This window comes from Ursus arctos, unplaced genomic scaffold (genome assembly GCF_023065955.2).
Source record: "Ursus arctos isolate Adak ecotype North America unplaced genomic scaffold, UrsArc2.0 scaffold_8, whole genome shotgun sequence".
Classification (NCBI taxonomy): domain Eukaryota; kingdom Metazoa; phylum Chordata; class Mammalia; order Carnivora; family Ursidae; genus Ursus; species Ursus arctos.
This window is the reverse complement of record NW_026623100.1, coordinates 52,044,671-52,065,766: the sequence shown is the minus strand read 5'-3', so window position 1 is coordinate 52,065,766 and position 21,096 is coordinate 52,044,671. Positions and strand designations below refer to the sequence as shown.

Genomic DNA, 21,096 nt, shown 5'->3' with positions numbered 1-21,096 from the left:
TCCCTGGGATTTTGTTACATGAAATTCAATGCAATTCCGAATGAAGTCGGCGGGCAGGTGCTGGGGGCCCTCCGTCGCCACACTCGCTGGAGGGCCCTGGAAAACTCGTTTGCCCTGTCTCCTTGGTTTCTCTGCAAACCAGAGGTTGGATAAGATAACGTTTGAGGTTTTTTAAAGGACTCTCCTTTGCTAATTTATAATATGTGAATATGCAATAGACACCTAAGCATCTGTTGGGGAATAGGATTTAATTTACAAAAACTCAGATGACTGTCACCCGGTGTCTTCCAGAGCACACCTACCCTAAGTATACAATAGGTGCTCCTCTTGGTTTAAAGGAAATCCTTCTGGGACAGCTGCCGCCCCTTGCAGCTCATGCATTTGTGGCAAGAGAAAAAAAAATGACTATTTTTTAAAAAATATTTTATTTATTTATTTGTCAGGGAGAGAGAGAGAGCACAAGCAGGGGGAGCAGCAGGCAGAGGGAGAGGGAGAAGCAGGCTCCCCGCTGAGCACGGAGCCCGACGTGGGACTTGATCCCAGGACCCCGGAATCATGACCTGAGCCAAAGGCAGAGGCTTAGCCAACTGAGCCACCCCGGTGCCCCCCACCATGACTACTTTAATAAGAACATCTGGCTCTGCACATTTCTGCAGTCTAACAAGCATACTCCTCCCTTCCGGGTACAGGTGCTGGCAGTTGAAGGAATTACATCGAGAATTAGATTATGTTGAAGGAAAGATTGTAATCTTAAAGCTTCTGGGACTCTGGCAAGGGAGGCCTGAAGTTGATCGCCCTTTGTTTAAAATCTGCCACTGTGATTGTGGTTTGCCAGTTTTTCCTTGTAATTCTGTAAATATTTTGCTATGTATATTTTGAAGATACTAGGTACAATCAAGTTCAGAATTTAGTCTCTTGGTGAATTATTCTTTTTATCATTTGGTAGTGACTCCTTTTTCCCTAGCAGTAACTTTAAGTGGTCTTAAAGTCTATTTTACTTAGTATTAATACTAGGTAAATACTTTACTATCTTTCTTTTGATTAGTATCTGCTTAGTACAAAAATGCTTCCAATATTTCTATGTCAGTATGTTTTAGGCGTGTCTCCTGTAAGCAGCATAGAGCTAGAATTGTGAAAATGTAGTCCGAGAATCTCTGCTTTATAAGTGGCAGATGTAGTCTGTTTGTATCTATTGTCATTATTGATATATTTCTATTTAATTTGTTCTTTTATTTATCTTTGCTTTGCTTTGCTTCTTGTCTCCTTTTGCTACCTTCTGTTAGACTGGTCACTTTTCTTTTCCCTCCCCTTTTCCCTATACTGGTTTGGATATTGCATATTGTATTTTTATTCTTTTAGGGGCTAATGTGCAGCTCTATCATGCCTATCTGACTTAACAAGGGATGAAATTAATCAGGATCTTTATACTTTCCCCAAATAACGCCAAGGATCTTACAAGCTTCAACTCCAATTACCCATCTCTCCTTTTCTATGCATTGTTATCTAATATTTTATTTCATCTTATTTTTAACATCTCAAATTATTTATTACTGGTGGTGGTATAAATTAGTGACCTTTTTGTTCTATTTTTAATTTTTAAAATCTAGTATAGTCAACATATCGTGTTATATTAGTGTCAGGTGTACAATACAGTGATTGGACGATTCTATACATGGCCCAGCGCTCATCACAGTAAGTGTGCTCTCATCCTCTTCAGCTAGTTCCCACAGCCCCCCACTCCCCTCCCCTCTGGTAACCATCCGTTTGTTCTCTAGAGTCAAGAGTCTGTTTTTTGGGAAAGAAAGAGTCCGTTGGTTGGTTTGTCTCTTTGTTTCCTTTGTTCATTTGTTTTGTTTCTTAAATTCCACATGTGAGTGAAATCATATGGTGTTTGTCTTTCTCTGACTTATTTCACTTAGCATTATTACCCTCTAGATCTATCCATGTTGTTGCAAATGGCAAATTTATATTCTTTTTATTCCGTTGTGTATATAGCCCACATCTTCTTTATCCATTCATCTATCGAGGGGCACTCGGACTGCATCCGTCATTTGGCTATTGTAAATAACGCTGCGATAAACATAGGGATGCCAAAATCAATGACTATTAAGATTTACACATTTATACATAAGATGATCTTATGGCCTCTATTATTGTGGCTAAGTTGTCTTCACTCAGTATAATTATTGTTCCTTTTTAAGTAAGCCAGGTTCTCCCTCTGATTGCTTTTAATATGTTGGTGGTGTTCTGAAGTATCTATATGTGGATTTATTTTTATTTATCCTACCTAGGACTCAGTATGCCTTTTGAATCTGAAGATTCATATCTTTTTTTCCATTCTCGCAAAATTTCATCCACTCAATCTGTTCTTCAAAGCATCCTAATCTTTTACTATCATTTTTATTCCTTCCTCTATATTTTTAATGATTTTAACATCCTGATGTGATATCTTTTCCAGCTTGTTCTGTCATCCCCTATTCTTGGAGATCATGATTTTTCTATTTGTTAGACTTGCCAACTCTCTTTCACAGTAGATGGTTTCTTCGTGTGATTCGTAGCTGGTGTTTGTGAGCTCATCTTCAGTGCGACTGTTGTTCTGCGTGAGCCCCATGCGTCCCGGGTTGTGAAAATGGCCTCGGAGATCTGTTCTGTATTTGCTTGTACCCACTACTCTGAAGACTCATCAAGGGAATATTTTTTTTCTTTTCTTTTTTTTTTAATGATTTTTATTATATTATGTTAGTCACCATACAGTGCATCCCCGGTTTCCGATGTAAGGCTCGATGATTCATTAGTTGTGTATAACACCCAGTGCACCATGCAATACGTGCCCTCCTTACTACCCATCACCGGTCTATCCCATTCCCCCACCCCCCTCCCCTCTGAAGTCCTCAGTTTGTTTCTCATAGTCCATAGTCTCTCATGCTTCATTCCCCAAGGGACTATTTTTGTGTTAATTTTTCAGCTTGGGAATTCTTCACCCCATGGACTGCATACATGTAGATGCTACTTCCATGACTACGTCAGGTTATAAGTCTTGATTTTTCCCAGGAATCTTTTCTCCCACCCGGAGCCCTAAGCCAAGACAAGATTCACTGCTCTCTAGGTTGGTGGGTCGATTCTTTCCTGAGGGGCCAGCCCTTCCAGGGCTCTAGTTCATATAGGGGTTTCTGTTCCGTGTCTTCTTAAGACCACAGCCCTTGACCCGAGGAGGGTTTGACTCTTCAGCCCCTGTCATTAGGGCCCATATCCAGGGTCCGAGCTCAGCTCTGGACACCTGACACCTGGGTGTTTCCCCACCCTTTCTTCAAGTTCCACTGCGGTTCTGATATCTTTCAGTTAATATTTTATTCTCAATTTCTCAGTGTTTTCAAGGGGTGGGGGTCAGTGTTGGTTCAGTCCACGATGTTGCCAGAATCTGACAGCAGTGGTCTTGGTGTTTAGTGGAGCACCTCTGGGAGTCTAGCGACCTGCAAAGTCAGGCCTGGAGTTAGCGTTGGTTGGGCGTGGGGAACTGAACATCTCGGCGTAAGAAATCAACAGGGGCTGGAGGGTGAGGGCATGAGAGCTGGCTCTGAGACAGGGGAAGAGTAAGGGGCCTGGAGGGATAAAGGAAGGCCCTGGCTCCGAAAGAATGGCCCGTGAGAAATCCTGGTGGTGGAAGCCTCTCAGGACCCTTGAAAAGGGTGGTGGGTTGAGCTTCATTTAACTTTGCTCTCTGTGTTGGGATGCACTGCACACCCTCCTTCCTCTCACACGGCAGGGGCCTGGAGCTTCAGTCAGCGTGGCTGCTCGCAAAGGCCTGTGTTGGTGGTACTTGAGTAAAACCAAAGAAGAGCCTATCCTCAGGGCGCCCGGGTGGCTCAGTCCGTTGAGCGTCAGACTCTTGGTCTCGGCCAGGGTCATGACCTCAGGGTTGTGGCATCAAGCCCTGTGTGGAGCCCTGCATCAGGCTCTGCACTCAGTAGGGAGTCTGCTTGAGATTCTCTTCCTCTCCCTCCTCTCTCTCTCTCAAATAAATAAATACATCTTTAGAAAGAAAGGGAAGGAGGGAGGGAGGAAGGAAGGAAGGAAGGAAGGAAGGAAGGAAGGAAGGAAGGGAGAGGGAGGAAGGAAGGAAGAGCCTATCCTGGGGTGTGCTGGCTGCTGTGAAGAAAACATCCCCAGGAAAGGAGACGGGGATGGAGGATTCAGCAGGAGGAAGAAACAGGGCAAGGAAGAGCCTGGAGAAACATGGGGGCCTTTGCTGACTTCCCTCATCCTGGAATCCCTGGAGCCTTTGAGGGGAGGCAGTGGGTTCCCCTCTGGAGCTAAAAGGAAGGCTCAGGGGGCACCTGGGTGGCTCAGGAGGTTAAGCATCTGCCTTTGGCCCAGGTCATGATCCTAGGGTCATGGGATTGAGCCCCACGTCAGGATCCCTGTGCAGTGGGGAGTCTGCTTCTCTCTCTCCTCCCCGCTCATGCTCTCTCTCTCTCACTCTCTCAAATAAATAAATAAAATATTTTAAAAAATTAATTAATTAAATTAATAAAAGAAGGCTCAGCTCTAAGCACAGCACCCCCCAGTCTGCAAGAGGACCGGAAGCTTGCACATGGGCTCCTCAGAGCGGCCCCCACAAACACACGCTCCCTGCACAGCTTCACCCAAAGAGGCAATTGCTCACGGATCCAGAAGCCCCGGGTTTAGCCACCTTGTCTGTCTGGAACATACCTGAGAACGAGGACATGGGGTTTTAAGAAACATAGGCTGCCAACCACACATCACGTACTTTCTGCACCTCTTTCAAATGCCTTTAGGGCTTTCCCCAGGAGCCATGATCTTTGTTTTAGAATTAGTAAAAGAATGAAGAACTTTTGAAATCAATCCTGGTTTAACCTACACTAGCTACTCAACCTTGAACTTCAGTTTCCCCATTTGTAACATACCCAAGTCCCACGGCCTGTGGGTGGCAGAGGGCCAACTCCGTACCGCCCACCGCACTAAGCTAGTCCATCGTACTTAGCTCACATGGGCCCCGGGAACTGTTTGCCAACTGTCTTACTGAAAGAATGAATGAGTCAACGAGGTCCCCAATGAAGGCACACACCAGAGATGAGATACGTGTCCACTCACAAAGGGAGACAATGAAACACCTAATTCATGTGGTGCCCAAAGCATTTGCCTGCATTTTGTCGCCAAAAGACCCAAGGGGAAATCAACGCTCTGGACAACTTAGTCCCGCTGAGACAATTCAAGGACCCTGTCTTCCTTCCACACACAAAGAGGAGTAGAGAGAGCGGCAGTAGCCAACAGCTGGCAGCCCAGTGAGGAAAGAGACGCCCTTATTTTAACCCCTTCATCTCTAGCGGATGGGTCTGCTCCTAGCCTGCTTCCTAAAGCCCGAGTGGAGAGAGGAGAGGCCCCTAAAGGGACAGAATAGTCTGGACCCCACTGTGCATATCTGGGGTCCCAGCTCTGCCACAGCAGAGGGGCCTGGGGGCGGTCACTCCTTGCCCAAAGACTGTGCCCATGGCCCAGGCGCTGGACCCAGTGACAATGGCCAAAATGAGCCTTGACAATGGCCAAAAGCTCAAAGGCGGGGGAGGAAGATATTTTCTTTCTCTCTGTGCTATTTTGGCTTTGGTGTGGGGCCAGAAGGACCTCCAGGGAATCTTGAAAAATTCTGCTGGAAAGGTCGGTGATTTGTCGTCCTGGCTAGCGGAATTCGTTCTCCGCAACAACAGCCGCCCTCCCCACCCACCAGCAATGCCTCCGCAGTGGAGTACAGGCGGCATGGCACTCGGGCCCTGTCCCCATATGGCGCACACTCATGTCCCTGCACCCATGAGCTGGAGTTCTCATGCTCAAAGCCTGCCTTCCTTCACCTGGTACCCTCTGGCTGTCGCCCTCTCTCTTTCCCTGCACCCCGTGACCGCTCGCTTTCCCTACACTCACAGCCTGCAGGATCCAGTCATTCACACAACATTCACTTCTCCAGGAGCTGCCCCCTGGCTTTTGCCTCCACCTGTCCTCTGGCACTGTCTCCAATGGTGGCCCTCCTCCTGGACAAACCCAATGGCCACTTCCCAGCTGTCATCCTGCCCTACACCTGGCCGCCTCCCACTCCTCCTTCTTGGCCCATTCTTAGCTTCTGGGATGCCGCACTCCTGGCACCTCTCATGTCTCTGATGCCCCCCTCCAGTGTCCTCGAGAGCCCTTATTCCCATGCTTGTCCCTGACATGTTGGTTTCCCCCAAATTCTGTCCGGGATCATTCTGAGGATAAGGGCTAGACTGTCCTTCTGGATGTGAAGTGGATGAGCCGGGTTTCTGGGCTGAGGTGGGGGTGTCTTCCCAGACTCCAAGCCAGGCCTTTTCTCCTGGCTGGATGTTGCTTGCCCACGCTGCACGGCCGGGCTCGTGCAGACAACGTGTCTCTGCTCTGCTCATGCTGGCTGGCTGCACTCTCTCCCTCTGCCCCAGCAATTGTCTTTCTTAGTTCCTTTCTGCCAGCTCTGCCCACACTGTGGAGGACCAATGTCCCACTCTACCACTGGGCTAGATGGGGCTTGCTGCCAACCTAAGATGCATTTTCTCCTTCCTAGACAAGAGAACCCTGATTTTTAGCAGCTCCCCCAATAAAGACTACATTTCTCAGCTTCCCTTGCAGCTAGTTGTGACCACATAACAAAATTCAGGCCAATGAGATGTCAATGAAAATGTTACATAAGCCTTCCAGTGAGTTGACTTAGCTAAAAGGAATGCCCTTTTGGGTCTCTCTCCTTCCTGCTGCCTGGAATGCTAATGTGCTAGCTGGCGCTCCAGGAGCCCTTTTGGTCCACAAAGTAATCCTGAGTATGGAGGCCGGTGCTAGAATGGTGGAGCAGAAAAGTAGAGGACCCTGGGCTCCTTATGGCTATAGGGCTGTCATAGCTACCCTGGACTGCCTACTTTTAACTTATTTTATGTGAAAAAGAAAGAAACAGGTCTCCTTTAAGCCACCATTCTTTTGGATGTTCCTTTATGTGCAGGCAATCCTGATCTTAACTGATACAACCAGATAGCAATGGGCACAATTACATTTCTACGTGCGCGTATGTGGTTCCTCCTTCCTGGAACGCCTTTCTTTCCTTTCTTGCTGTTGGAGGCCTAATTATGTTGCAGGTATCAATTTTAATATCTGTTACTCCACAAAACCTTCACCCATTCCCTGGGCATAACAACCCCCTACAGCACCCAGGCCCCGGGTATTCCCAGGCCTCGGTTTGGTCTTCTCATAGCACTTACCTAAGTACTGGGACATACTGGAATTGACCGATGGATGAGGAGTGGGTTTTCTTCAATCTCTGGTTACCCAGAAATTAGTACAGTGCTTGCCACATAGGAGGTGCTCAGTAAATTTTTGTTGAACACACACACACACACACACACACACACACACACACGATGCTCCCAGGGCAGCTGCCACAAACTTCCAAGACAGACTCTCTGACAGATGTGTGTGGGAGAAGGGGGACACAGGGAGAAGGAAAACAGGAGACCAAACCCAAACCTCTCCCTTTGCCCTTTCTCTTACCTTGAGCAGCCAGTTGGCCCCCTAGGGTTCCCCCTCCTCTGGCTCCCCTCTCTGAAAGGCTCCACACTCACACCATGAAGGGCGCCGTGGTGCTGGTAGGGCAGGAGCCAGGGGGCCCAGGGCAGTGGAGGCCCACAGCAGAATCAGGGCCCAGGAAAATCTGGACAGGGCGGCAGGACGGAGGGAACAGCACAGACCTAACTAGGGGCTGACTAATTGCTTGGCTCACCCTAGCCTCCCTTTCCTGACTTCCGGACCCCAAGGCCCAGCAGGGGTCTAGCTATTGACCCAGAGGGTATGGTAGCCTCCCAGAGTTGTTGGGTGTCTCATCAGCAGGAATCAAGTGGGCGGGAAGGAAGACAAGTGCCCAAGGATGCAAGTGGGAGCCTGTGTGGTCCCCAACCATTTCCCTCCAGGCTATCAGACCCACAGTCAGTTCCGTTTCTCCCCACCAGGCGGCAGTACTAGCTAAGCCCTCTGGCTTCTAGGGCCAATTTTTCCAAGCAAGTGTGAATACTCCCATCGTTCATCACCTTACTCAGAATCAGCGTTTTGGGGCAGGAAGGGAATTTAGCCAATATGTAATTAAGGTCAATTACCATGCAATTTGAGGGTCCACCTGGATGAATTTTTCCATATGTCTACATATCACCCAATCAAGATAGAGGACAATTCCTCTGGGAGGCTCCTTTGTGCCCCTTCCCAGTCATTAAGTCCCAAAGGTGAGCACTATGCTGATTTCTAACACCACGGATTAATTTAGCCTGTTTTTGAGCTTCATATAAGTGGAGGTGTGCAGTGGGTGCTTTTTGGGTCTTCTCTTAAAGCAACATCACATCAGTGAGGTTTAACCACGTTGTTGTGGATAACAGTACTTTATTCGTTTTTATTGCCGCGAAACTTCCATGGTGTGACTACATGGCAATATTTTTCCGTTCTCCTGTTGATGGGTGTGGGAGGCTGGGTTCCCCAGGGAGCAGCCCCTGAGACAGAGATTACTAACAGGGCTCATTAGCGAGTGTTCTTGGGGTCGACACCTGTGGAAATAGGACTGGACAGGGGGGAGCCGGACTATGGTACTTGCACAAGAACCTCAGTTGACCACATGAGGGAGCACTCCAGCCTCTGGAGGTTCCTCATTCCTGAAGTGGGAGTTGAGCAGCACATCAGAGCGTCCAGCACAACGGACATCTGGGCTGTTTCTAGTCTGGGGCTATTATGCATAACGTTGTTCTGAGTAGTCACATATCGGTCTTTGTGGATGTATGCACCCGAGTCTGTTGGGCACTCACCTAGGAGGGGCATCTCTGGGTCATTAGGTAGGTCGGCCAGCAATTTTAGAAGAAACTGACAAACTCTTGCTGACGCACTACTGTGCACATGGCCATGATTGTTCTAGGGGCTGGTTTCTAGGCATGGCAGCCCCTTGCCCTCCAAGATTTCGGCCCCATGGGGAACAGCTGAACACAGGCAAGCATAATAAGGGGTCCCAGGGCCCTGGCGGTGGGACAGACAAGGGATGGGGCGGCCTAGCTGTCCCCAGATTGGGCTCGGCTCCCACTGGCTTCCCATTTCTGCTCCACCACAGTTGGCATGGACCCTGGGCAAGTGCTCAGCTCCCTCAGCTGTATGGCGGGGACTGAAACAGCTGTCCAGCAGCTAGCTTCTGAGAGTGCTTGAGGCTACTTAGGAAATGCTTCTGTGGAAGCCCTTTGAAATGATGGGGCCCTGGGCAAATGGTGAGGGCTGAGTGCTGGCGAGGGAAACCTGGGGAGGGATGGAGGGACTATGAAGAACCTCGGGGTCAGGAAAGGAGGTGCGGAGGCCGGAGGCCGCAGAAGTCTCAGCCCTCTGACCTGTCTGCCCTCCTAGCTTCCAGGGCCTCAGCACAGCCTGCAGTACTGACTACAGCCACCAGGGGACGCTTCAAGGACTGTCTTGGAGCAAATGTGCACAACAGCTGTGTAGGTGGCTTGGAGGAGAGGGAAGGTCTCCATTGAGGTGGCCTCTGCCTCACTCTGAGAACCCGTTAGCAACAGTCCATAAAGCTCCTACTGTAGGGTCAGCACAGTCCAACAGGGAGGACCACTAAATGCTCAGAAAGCTGCAAAGTGGCCTAAGTGAAGAGGCACGGAGGGGGCATAGTGACAACTGGGGATGCAAGACCCCACAGACCCCACGATTCAGACATCTGGCTCCTAGCTGACCCGAGTCCTGTAACCCTTAGTTACTGTTTTATTTTTTTTTTAAGATTTTATGTATGTATGTATTTATTTATCTGAGAGAGAGAAAGAGCGAGAGCTAGAGGGAACACGAGCAGGGTGAGGGGCAGAGGGAGACCCAGGCTGCCTGCTGAGCAGGGAGCCCAATGCGGGGCTCCATCCCAGGACCCTGGGATCATGGCCCGAGCCGAAGGCAGACGCTTCACCGACTGAGCCACCCAGGCGCCCCATAGCTACTGTTTTAAAAACCCGTAAAAATGCCTCAGGAAATAAGATTAAGTTGGATCCGGAAAAGTCCATGGGACGCTCTTCTGCCTGAGAGAACAAACATGTGTCATGTTTGCAAGGAAAAAACGATAATAGTAGCTTGCAGCTTAGCGACAGTTCCAGGACGGAGAACTTCTGCCCTTGCGGTCTAGAGATGACAGCACTAATGCGATCTGCTGAGAATTCGCCCCAGTTCCAGGCCCCTAAAGCGGAACAACCAGGTCCCCGAAGCAGGGCCACCAGCTTACCAAACAGTCAGGATGCTGCCGGGTGATGAGGAAAGGAAAGATTAGAGCCGACGTAATCCCTGATCAGTCAGCTTGATCCAAGACCCTAGACACCCTGGATTTTCATCCTATTGAAACCCCTGCTTGTAAGCCATTGGGGAGCTCGGCCTGGGAGCATTAGCCCCCCCCCCTCCCCGGTACTCCTGGGTGATGACACACCAACAGACAGCCTCTTTCTTTGCTGCAGAAGCTCTGGCAGCTTTTGCGGGCTTGGCTCGGTTTCAGTAGCACAGCGGTTAAGGCCCTGGTTCTCCAGCCAGCCGGCCGAGGCCAAGTCCGGATTTGTAGCTGACTGCCTTGTGATTGTGAACCATGTGCTTCGCCTCCTCGTGCCTCAGTTTCCCACTTTGTAAAATGGGAATGATTACAATAAATAGATAGTTTTGAGAAATTGCCACGAGGATTAGCAGGTTAAGACGGTACTGGACTTAGAACAGTTAAGTGTGTGATGGCGGTGCTGCCTGGGCACCCCTGCACCCCAGGCGTCAGGCCTGAGGCAGGATGGCAGCCCCTCAGAATGCCTACTCCCACTGAGGTCCTGAAGATGGAGCTAGACCACATCAGCCTCTTGGCAGCTGGTAGCCTGATGTCTGCAGCTTGCCAGGTAATTTTCCACCAGGGCTGAGGGGACCTGATTTCCCTGATAAACTTCCATAATCACTTCTTTTGTAAGATTATTGTTTATCAACGAGGTGCTCTTGGCTCCAGCCCTCTGGTCACCACCCAAGGCAGCCAGTGATACAGGTGGAGGGGGGGGGGGGGAAGGGGGGGATCTCTGGGCCCCAGCAACGCCCAGAGATAAGGCGATGCCCTAAGCCAGTATCTCTCACGTTGCGCCCGCAGGACCATAAAGCGTGGGGCCCTCACCTCACTGGACCAGGTGGAACCACCAATCTTGGACTCGCCGTGATTGCTATTAACTTTTCTCATCCGTTTGCCTTTGGAAGACTTCTAGAGGGGGAACCCGAGGGAGGCTGGCCAGGGGTGTGGTGTGGAAGAGAAGGTCCAGGGTCCAGGCAACATCTTCTGAGGGCAGTTGGGGCCAGACTGCCATCACCTCTCCATTGCCAAGACTAAAATCACAGCATGTCGGGGCCAGAAAGGCCCAGAAACCAGCTCACCTTGGCTTCCTGCTTTACACATGGGGACACCAGGGCCCAGGGAGGATAGGGGAGGGCAAGAAAGCACAGGAGGCAGAACCTGGGTCACCAGACCCTCCAACCTTTCCCACCTCAACAACCTCCCCAGCCCAGTCACCAGGACCACTGTCCCTAGCTCCTCCAGAGACATGCATGGGGATATCCCTCCCCTTAGCTGAGTTCAGAGTAGTCACTGATCATGGCCTTGATCTGGGGTCTTGGGAAGGGCTTAGCCTGGAGGTGGGGGGCCAGGGTACCCATAAGCCTCCAAACTAACCCAGGGCGTTGCCACCTAAAGTGGGTTCTGCAGAACCACCTTGTTAGAAATGTAAAATCCCAGCCATAGCCCCAGGCTTTCTGAACCAATCAGCATTTTAATAAGATCCCCGTGGGAGATTCCCACGCTTGCTGCTTTGTGGGAAGTACCAGGTTAGAAGAAGCCATTTTCCCTCCACTGGCCTCCGTTCTCCTATAGAAATGGAGGGGGCAGAAGATCTCTGACTTTGTTTTTGTTTTTAAATAGACTCCACACCCAACCTGGGGCTTGAACTCACCACCCTGAGGTCAAGAGTCACTTGCTCTACCGACTGAGCCAGCCAGACGCCTGAGATCTTTGACTTCTTTGCCACAGTGAACACACCAGGAGGCAGGCGTTCAGCACGACCTCCTGTGGGACGCTGTGTTTTGTAGCAGACTGTGGAAAGTGGAATTCTGACTCCAACAAGGTTGGGAGAACAATCAACACCTCTCCTCTCTGCCTGAGACCCAGGGCCGGGGCAACTCCACAGGTCCTGGGATGCAGCTAATTCAATTCAGTCCACTTCAGCGACATTGATTAAGCACCTCCTGTATGCCTGGGGTCTGTAGCAAGGCATCTCCACCCTGGCTGTGCACTAGAATCTTCTGGGTGCTTTTCAAAACTACTGATGCTGGGCCCCACCCCAGGCCACTGGAATCAGAGTCTCTGGGGCGGGTCTGGGTGTGAGTACTTACTAATGCGCCTCAGGCAATTATACTGAGCAGCGGGCTGAGAACGACCGGTCAGAAGTCGGGGAGAAGTCTGTCTTAAGTCCTACCCAGGCCATCTCCGGAGTCCTTGCTTCCTTTAGGTCAGCGAGCCGCAGCAGTTCTGCTGTGAGCCAGGGGCAATCATCAGGAAATTCCCCGGATATCATAACCCGTGACAGCAACCTCTAATTAATCATCAACCTTGTAACACGATCCTGTCCCATAAAAAGGAGACCGCTGAATCTTTGGAAACCTGTCCACGAGCCTTCTCCACAGACAATTCCTTCCAGACCCAGGGACCTGTGCCCGAGGACCCCAGGCTGATGGGGGCCCTGCTCTGTTCCCAGGCTGGTAAGTGGGAGCCCTAAGCTTGGTCCCAAGACCAGGGATATAGAAGGAGAGGGGAAGCTATGGAACCTGGGGTGAGTCACTTTTCCCTAAGGCCTCAGTTTCTTCATCTGCAGGCCAGGGCCAATGTAAGCCCTGCCAGCTTACGGGGCTGCCAGAGGCACAAACCAAAAGGTTACCAGGCACGACAGTTCTCTGAGAGCCTCACCTGAAACCACAGTGCGCCGGTAGCGTGCAGGGCAGGAGATGGAGAACCTGGTGTTTTACCACCTGAGGTCTGGACTGCGTCTCAGAACCCTGCTCCGTCCCAGGCAGAGAGTCTGGAGCCTCAGCCCTTGGGTCCCGAGGGGCACCCGAGGCTCACAACCCAGCAGCAGGTAGCACCCAGAGCTGGGGCGGGGGGAGGTGGTGAGGAGGGTGGGGACCAAGCCACGGTTGCTGCTGCTTCTATTGCTGTGGCAAGTGTGGATTCCAGGTCACGGTGGTGCCAGAAAGGAGGCAGCGTGGGAGGAGTGCAGGGGCAGCAGCGAGCCCCTGGCTCCTCAGCTCCTGGCGGTGGAGGTGGGCAGAGCCACTCCCACTCCACGCCCTCTGCATGCCTCCCTGCAGGTTGTGGGAGCAACGAAAGACACGCTGTAAGGGCTCATCTGTGCCTGGCACCCAAGAGGCTTGATGGCTGGACGGGTGATACTAGAGATGACGAAGATTCAGGGAGGTCCTCGCTGAGCAGAGGGCTGACCCTCTGTCACTTAAACTCCAAGAGACCTGCAAAGATTCTCTTTGAATCTGCCTGGGGGTGTGGCAGGGGGAGACATCCAAAAGTCATGATGCCTGCCCAAGTGGGCAGTTAACTCCTCACATTCAGGATTTCCAGGCAGGTACCTGGAGACTCCAGGCCATGGCTGGCCATACCCATTGGTGGATATCAATCCCATTGGTGGATAGGGAGGCCTATACCCAGAGGGGCAGTGACCTGCATAGGTGAGCAGCAGAGCTGGGACTAGAATCTGGGTATCAGACATGGCTGCCCTCCACAGAGCCTCTTGGATGCCTCAGCGACTCTGCAGTGGGCCCAAAGACAATCCATCTGATGTCAGGGCCCTTGACTCTGGTACCTGGTCACCGTCTGTGCCTACTTGGGGACTCCCCCTTGCTTGTGCATAGCCTCCAGGAAAAGGCATCTGGGCAAACTATCAGGAAGGAAGGAAGAGATGAGGGTATTCCAGAAAGGGGTGACAGTCAGTCAAGGGGCTTGGGTGAGGGAGGGGTGAACTTGGATAGCAGGGTTCAGAGGTCCCCAAGGCCAGAGTGAGTGCTTGTCTCTAAGGCCTCAGGTGAGAGAACCATGGTAGGCTTGCCTTTGACCTGAATCCATCAGGGACACATTCCCTATGACCTGAAGGGTATCCCTTGTACCTGCCCAGATTTAGCCTCCCCTCCTTGTGACCTGCTGGAATCTCGCAGGCTTGTGAGTGGTCAGAGAAATGAGGCTGGGGAAACTGATGAGACCTGGGAGGGTAGGGGCCTTGCTTTTTTGGGTTGGGGTCTGGTTCAAGTTCTGACTGAATTCCCTTCTAGTTTCAGCTCCCATCTTCCAACCCAGAAAGAGCAGAACAGGAGGGGAGAAGTGGAGGGGAGAGAGATGAGGCCTGGGAGCTGGCTACATGCAGCTGTGGGCAGGAAGCTCACCAGCTTCCTCCAGGCTCAGACCTGGGGCTGGAGGGGAAGGGCTGCTCGGTAGGGAACTTCCTCTCCTGGCTGCCAAGTGGAGTCAGGTTGGGAAGTCCCCTGATTTTAAAGCCCAGCCGTGGGCCTTCCCTGGCCCAGCCCAGGATTCTGAGGGGCAGACCTGGGACTCCTTCTCCAGCCCGTGCCCCCCTTCCCCCACCTCCCCCTGTGGGGGGACTGTTGGACCCCTTTCTTTTTTTTTTTTTTGGACCCCTTTCTCTTCCTAGAAAAGGAAGTGGTCCTCACTGAGGGCCGTGGCCTTCACAAATGGTGCAGGTTCTCTGTGGGACAATGATAAAGTCAGACAAACAGAGAGGAAAACAGCGCGAACACCAGGACCCATCTGCCAGAGCTCACCCTCATTAGCAAGCCCATCTCCTTTCAGATTGTTTCTAGATACAGATAGAATATATATGTTACTAAACATATAAACGTATGTGTCGAAGAAAACCTGGATCATATTATATCTACTGTTCTAAAAAATGCTTTTTCTGTTTAATCCCAATGACCATTAGCAGGTGTTGAGAGCCGGTACCAACCAGCACCAGTTCCTTTAATTTTTACAGCATCCCTCCGGGAGGGGCACTAACGCTTGGGGAAGTTCACCTTGGAACTCAGATCCCCGGCACGCTTTTCTCTGGTGGGGGGAGGGGGGCCCTGGATGAGGGCAGGAGCAGTGGCCCCAGGGAGATGGCGAGCGGGTGGGGCGGGGTCCAGACCGCACTGACGCCCCCACCCCCACCCCCACCCCCACCCCCACCCCCACAGACGCCGAGGCGCCGCGAGAGATACTCCGCTTCCACGCTGAGGCCAAGGGCGCGCAGGTGCGTCTGGACGCCGAGCGGTGCACTGCGCACAGGCGCGCCACGTTCCACGACGGCATCGTGTTCAGCCAGCGGCCGGTGCGGCCCGGCGAGCGGGTGGCGCTGCGCGTGCTGGGCCAAGAGGAGGGCTGGTGCGGCGGGCTCCGCGTGGGCTTCACGCGCCTGGACCCCGCGCGGGTGTCCGCGCCCAGCCTGCCGCCCTTCGTGTGCCCCGACCTGGAGCAGCAGAGCCCGACGTGGGCGGCCGTGCTGCCCGAGGACGGCGCGCTGCCGGGGAACGTGGTCCGCTTCTGGGTGAACCGCCGCGGCCGGCTCTTCGCCAGGGTCAACGCGGGCCCCCGGCTCCTGCTGCGCGAGGGCGTGCTCATGGGCGCCCCGCTCTGGGCCGTGATGGACGTGTACGGGACCACCAAGGCCATTGAGCTGCTGGGTGAGGCAACCCGCGGGGACCCAGGCACCGCCCCTGGGTGGGAGGTGGAGGCTCGGGTGGTACTGCTTCCCCGCGCACAGCCGTGGGGAGATCCGTTCAGTTTTTCATATGCAGTTTTCCCATCAGCTCCTGCCCAGGGCAGGTTATGAAGATGGGCACTGGGGACGCCAGAAGGACAAGACCCAACGGGAGGGCAACCTTGTCCCTAGAGAATGCTAAGAAGATAGGACTAGCCTTCCAAACATCTGTTAAAGGGCTGTTTCCCAAAGGAAGAGATTGGAGGCTGGGTTTTGCTGTCTAAGTAGGAGTTCACAAGAGTCAAGGGCGGCAAGCAAAGGGAACGCGAGTAGGAGCGTTAGAGCTGCCCGGGAAGACTGCTCGTGCGGGTCAAGTGAGCCGTTCCGCCAGTGCGTGGGCAGACTAGAAGCATCCCTCTAGCCACCTGAAAGGAGGTGGATTTCAGGGAGAGTGGATACAGGAAACATCCATAAAAAGAAATACTGGCATTCCTGTGCTAGTCGTCAGGGGCCTACACAAGCAGTCCCGTTTTTAAAATCACTTGTCGCAGCTGCTGAAGCCTCACGCCTGGGACACCTGTCTTGGTAGGTCTGGTGTGGGCCCAAACACCTGTTTTCCCAGCCTCCTGGGGGATTTTAATGCACATCTGGGTTTAGGAAGGTGGGTAATGCTGAGTGTCTCCAGTCAGGCAGCGACAGCAGGGCAAAGACGAGATGTCTAGAGGAAGGGTGGGGTGGTTTAGGAAAAAAAATCTACAGCCTCAAGAATTCTCTGCTGGGTTAAACTGGGGAAGGGACGGCTGGGGCCATAAGATCAGCTGGGAGCTCCAGCAATGCATTCCAGGCAAGAAAGCCCACGAAACTACCTCAGGGGCTGGTGGGGGTGGGGTGGGAGCACCCTGGCTTTGCTTTCCCTGGGCCCTGAGTCTCCCTCTCTGCCTCAGATCCCACAGCCAGTGTCTTCCCCTCAACCGTACCATGGACCCTCAGTGATGAGACCCCACAGCCTGAAGGTGAGTGGCTTCCCCCAGCCCCAGGGGCTCCCCGGGGCTCCAGCACCAGAGGCACCACGGGAGACCCCAGCTCTGGGGGCTCAACTAAAGCCTTTCCAAGTCCCATGAAGTCTCCCACAGGCTTTAGGCCAAAAGATTTGGTACTGCCTACGGGAACCCTAACAGCAGTTTAACAGCTCTGCCTTCTAGAAACATTGGCTAACTTTACAAGTTACAAGAGCACATTCATGCACAAATAGTGTTATTTTGTCCCTGCTTTAAAAAGCAGTCCATGTTCATAATAAAAGATTTGCCAAACAGAAGTAAAATAAATATTAAAGAATAAATATGGAAGTTAAAAAAAAACCACCGATTACCTTTTAGGTGGAGTTTTCTCCTACCATTTTGTAGTCATGTATCTGTGGGGAATTGTGCTCTGTGTTCCTGTTTTCTAAGTTGGAATTTTATGATATATATGTGTGTACATTATGGTTTTCTTGCCAGTGGTTTTTTTTGCGTTTATGTTGTGAGCATTTTCTCGTGAGGTAATATTCTTCACAATAGGACTGCGTGGTTCTCTGCCCTGTAGTTATAGCGTGAGTAGGCTGCCCACCCTTTGCTCCCGCGTGCCCCAACCTGTGTTGTCCCCTTTCCCAGCTGCAGCAGGAGAGGAGTGTGCCATCTGTTTCCACCGTGCTGCCAACACCTGCCTTCTTCCCTGCGGCCACACAGACTTCTGCAGCTACTGCGCTTGGCGGGTCTTCAGGGACTCGGCCAGGTGCCCTGTATGTCGCTGGGATATCGAGGCCGTGACCCCCACGTAGGGCCCCCCTACTCTGAGGACTGGAAAGGGCCTCCTGATGCAGGTGGCAGACTGAGTCTGACTCTGAGCCTGGCCTCTGCAGAGGGAGGAGGTGCAGCCCCCCACCCGCATTCTGGGGGAGTCAGAAAAGCTGGTCAGAAGCAAGCCTAGCAGGGAGAGGGAGGCAGGGAGGCAATGGCTCTTCTCTCCTCCCCAACAGATCGGGGCCAGTGGAGAAAGGAGGAGCCCCATTTTTCTGCCCACACCAGAACTATCTCCCTGGTGGTTCAGCAGTGGGCCCTCTGCTTAGCCAGGTTCATTTGTGCCCAAAGCTTGCCAAGGCTTTTGGCTGACCACCCGGTGCAGCCACCGTAGACCTAGCAGTCCTGGTACCCATAGGTCATGTCAGGGAGAATGGCCTCTATTCAGAGATGGGGCGGCCTGATCCTGGTTTTATAGCGGAGGAACGTCGGATATCAGCATGTATCGGGTAGAACCCCAGCCCATCTTGGGGTATCGAGGAGCCTGGAGCAGACGCAGGGAGGCATCTGGGTGGAATGTTTACAGTCCTGTGTGGAGCCTGGGTCCCCCAGAGAAGCCCTCCATAAAGCAGATCAATAGTTAGCTGCCCTGCCTGCCCTGCAGGGTGACTGTCAGGTCCCATGAGATCGCGTATCTGAAGACGTTTCTGCACGTGGGACTGCACTGTTTGACTGTGCTTATTTCCTTGCCAATTTCGGAGGGGTCAAAATAAATTTGGCTCTTGTGAATGATTTTGTGACGAGTATGTCCCCTTTGCTGCAGTTGGGGCGGGGTGTGGATGGAGCTTTGGGCTGTTGGGATGCTGGGGCGTTTGGGAACATACCCTCTGTCCTCTGCAGACACACCCTAGGCTTGCGGGGGACTGGGTGGGGCTTGGCCACTCAAGCCTGTGGACTTTATTCTGCTGAGCACACGGGGGGGGGGGGCAGTTCTGCGCTCCCAGCCCTGATGTCACAGCCAGGCTTTGCCCTTGCCACCCTTGATCTGAGGGGACTGCCGGGAGGCTCTGGCTCTTCAAGGAAGGGAGGAGTTGACCCGGGAGCTCCCTTCAGCAGCTGCTTGGGTTGGGGCAAGCCATACCTATTACTTTGCTGTTGTTCCTTGCTCGGGACTCTTGGGGAGGTATTTCCTGGGAGAGAGGACTAAAAGGGCAGTTCCAACTTATTGCGCTAAAAATTGTAATGACGGGCTCCTTCATTAACGGCCTCCCTACCCACACCATTGCCAACCAGTGGGTCAGGACATTGGGTTCAGTGACACTGGAATAGCTTACACTCTGGAGTGGGATCACCTCTCCACCACTCATGAATGGTCTAACCTTGGTCTTGTGACTTGACTCCTGTGAGCCTCAGTTTCTTCATCTGTAAAATGGAAATAAGCTCATTTTCTCTGCTTGAAAGTGTGAGAATCATGAGTATGAAACTTGTAGCTCAGGGGCACCTGGGTGGCACAGCGGTTAAGCGTCTGCCTTCGGCTCAGGGAGTGATCCCGGCGTTATGGGATCAAGCCCCACATCAGGCTCCTCCGCTATGAGCCTGCTTCTTCCTCTCCCGCTCCCCCTGCTTGTGTTCCCTCTCTCACTGGCTGTCTCTATCTCTGTCGAATAAATAAATAAAATCTTTAAAAAAAAAAAGAAAGAAAGAAACTTGTAGCTCAGATGAAGTACTCAAAAGATGGCATCTCCATTCCCCTGGAAACGGCATCTCCTAGGGGAAGCAGCCAAGAGATCAATGGGCTAGGTGTCAGGGGTCTGGGTGTGAGTCTTGACAGCCCACTAACTTTTACCGAGGGCCCTTGTGTCATCCCCAGTATCTTGGAATGATTCCTACAGATCCCTTCTTCACCCTTTAAGTGTCTTTTTGTTTTTAAATCAGATGCCTCTAGGGCAAGGGCAGTACTTTCATCCTATTTCCAGTGAACACCTTCTTACTAGTTAACACCCGAGCAAGCCTGATCTTAGAAATGATCTCTAACCAGAGCAGGGGGACTTCTGGAATGGTGGCGTGAGGAGTCCTCTAAATCTATTCTTCCATTAAAGCAACAAAAATATTGGCAAGATTATACAAATCAACTTTTCCAGAACTCTAGATATTAACCAAAGGCGAACAGCAATCTGAAGAGGGGTTTATCCAAGAGAAACTGCTCAACTTCGGTAAGAACAGTGGGTTTGTGGGGTTTTAACTTGGCCTACGGCCACCCCTCTAGCCCCAGCTCCACAGTAGCCTTGAAAACCAGCAGCCTTGCAGCTGCTAGAGGGGACAGATAGGGTTAAGAGCACCTGAGAAAGTTCTGTCACCCAAGCATCATCATTGTTTGACCTGGATGACAGTTTATTGGAAAAGCTTGATTTACAGGCTGTTATTATTTAATCCAAGTTGAAGCTCTCTACTTGGGAAAACCCCTATTCCCAGGGTATTTGTCAAATATAATCAGCTTCAATTGCTTAACCTCACAGCTGCCAAAGACTGTAATACCAGTTGGGGGGCAAACATGAGCCCAGCCAGAAATTTAAAAGAGACATCTGAGAAATTGGATGCACTTACAGGAATTTGAAAAGCTCTGGTATATTTCCGGGGATCTAAAAGCCTGTGTGCATGGTCTGCAAAGGCCTGAAGGGCCCTGATCTCTTGCTTCTGGCTGACCTTGAGGTCCTGTACAAGCAGGAAGTAAAGACTAAGACAAAGATTTAAATTGCTTGAGATTGAAGGCATGCCTCAACCCCCAGAGCTACTTGGCAAAAAGTGGAAGATTTTCTAGCTCAAGACATTTAAGGAAATCTCTGTCTAATCATTAGCTGACCATTAAGCTAACCTAGTGGAGACACCAGTGGCTGCACACCAGAGAAAATATAGACCTTACAGAACTAGTCCAGGAAAGTCATTGAACAAACAAGTATACAAACAACAGTAACGGCAAATCCTGGCAGAGGTGGTGGTGGTGTCTGGTATTCAGAGTTGCCATATTATGTTATCTGGAGGATCTGGTTTTCAAAGGAAAAAAAAAAGTGTATACACACACACACACATATGTATGTATGTATGTATGTTTATAGAGCCTGAAAAGAAACGGGAAAGTATGGCCCATTTCAGTCTCCTTGAGGAAGGCTACATGTTGAACTTACTAGACAAAAATGTTCTTTTTCTTTTTTTTTTATTTTAATTTTAAATAATCTTTTTTTAGGTTTTTATTTTATTTTTTAAAGTTTTAAAAAAATGTCTTTGTTTTTGAGAGAGGAAGAGAGCACACATGTGGGCATGTGCATCGGGGAGGGGCCGAGGCAGAGGGAGAAGCAGATTCCCTGCTGAGCAGGAAGCCCCACTCAGAGCTTGATCCCAGGACCCTGGGATCATGTCCTGAGCCAAAGGCAGACACTTAACTGACTGAGCCACCCAGGAGCTCCAGTTTTTTATTTGAATTCCAGCATAGTTAACATACA

General features: G+C 51.4%; 1 protein-coding gene across 1 annotated transcript; it reads left to right on the top strand.

Annotated features, from left to right (window-relative positions):
• The first annotated feature begins 11,967 nt into the window (after nt 1-11,967).
• NEURL3 (neuralized E3 ubiquitin protein ligase 3) lies at nt 11,968-19,458 on the top strand. Its single transcript, XM_026479795.4, has 4 exons — nt 11,968-12,828; nt 15,322-15,807; nt 16,769-16,837; nt 17,474-19,458. The coding sequence occupies exons 1-4, from the start codon at nt 12,801-12,803 to the stop codon at nt 17,638-17,640; spliced, it is 750 nt and encodes a 249-aa protein (XP_026335580.3). The 5' UTR covers nt 11,968-12,800; the 3' UTR covers nt 17,641-19,458.
• The last annotated feature ends 1,638 nt before the right edge of the window (nt 19,459-21,096 follow it).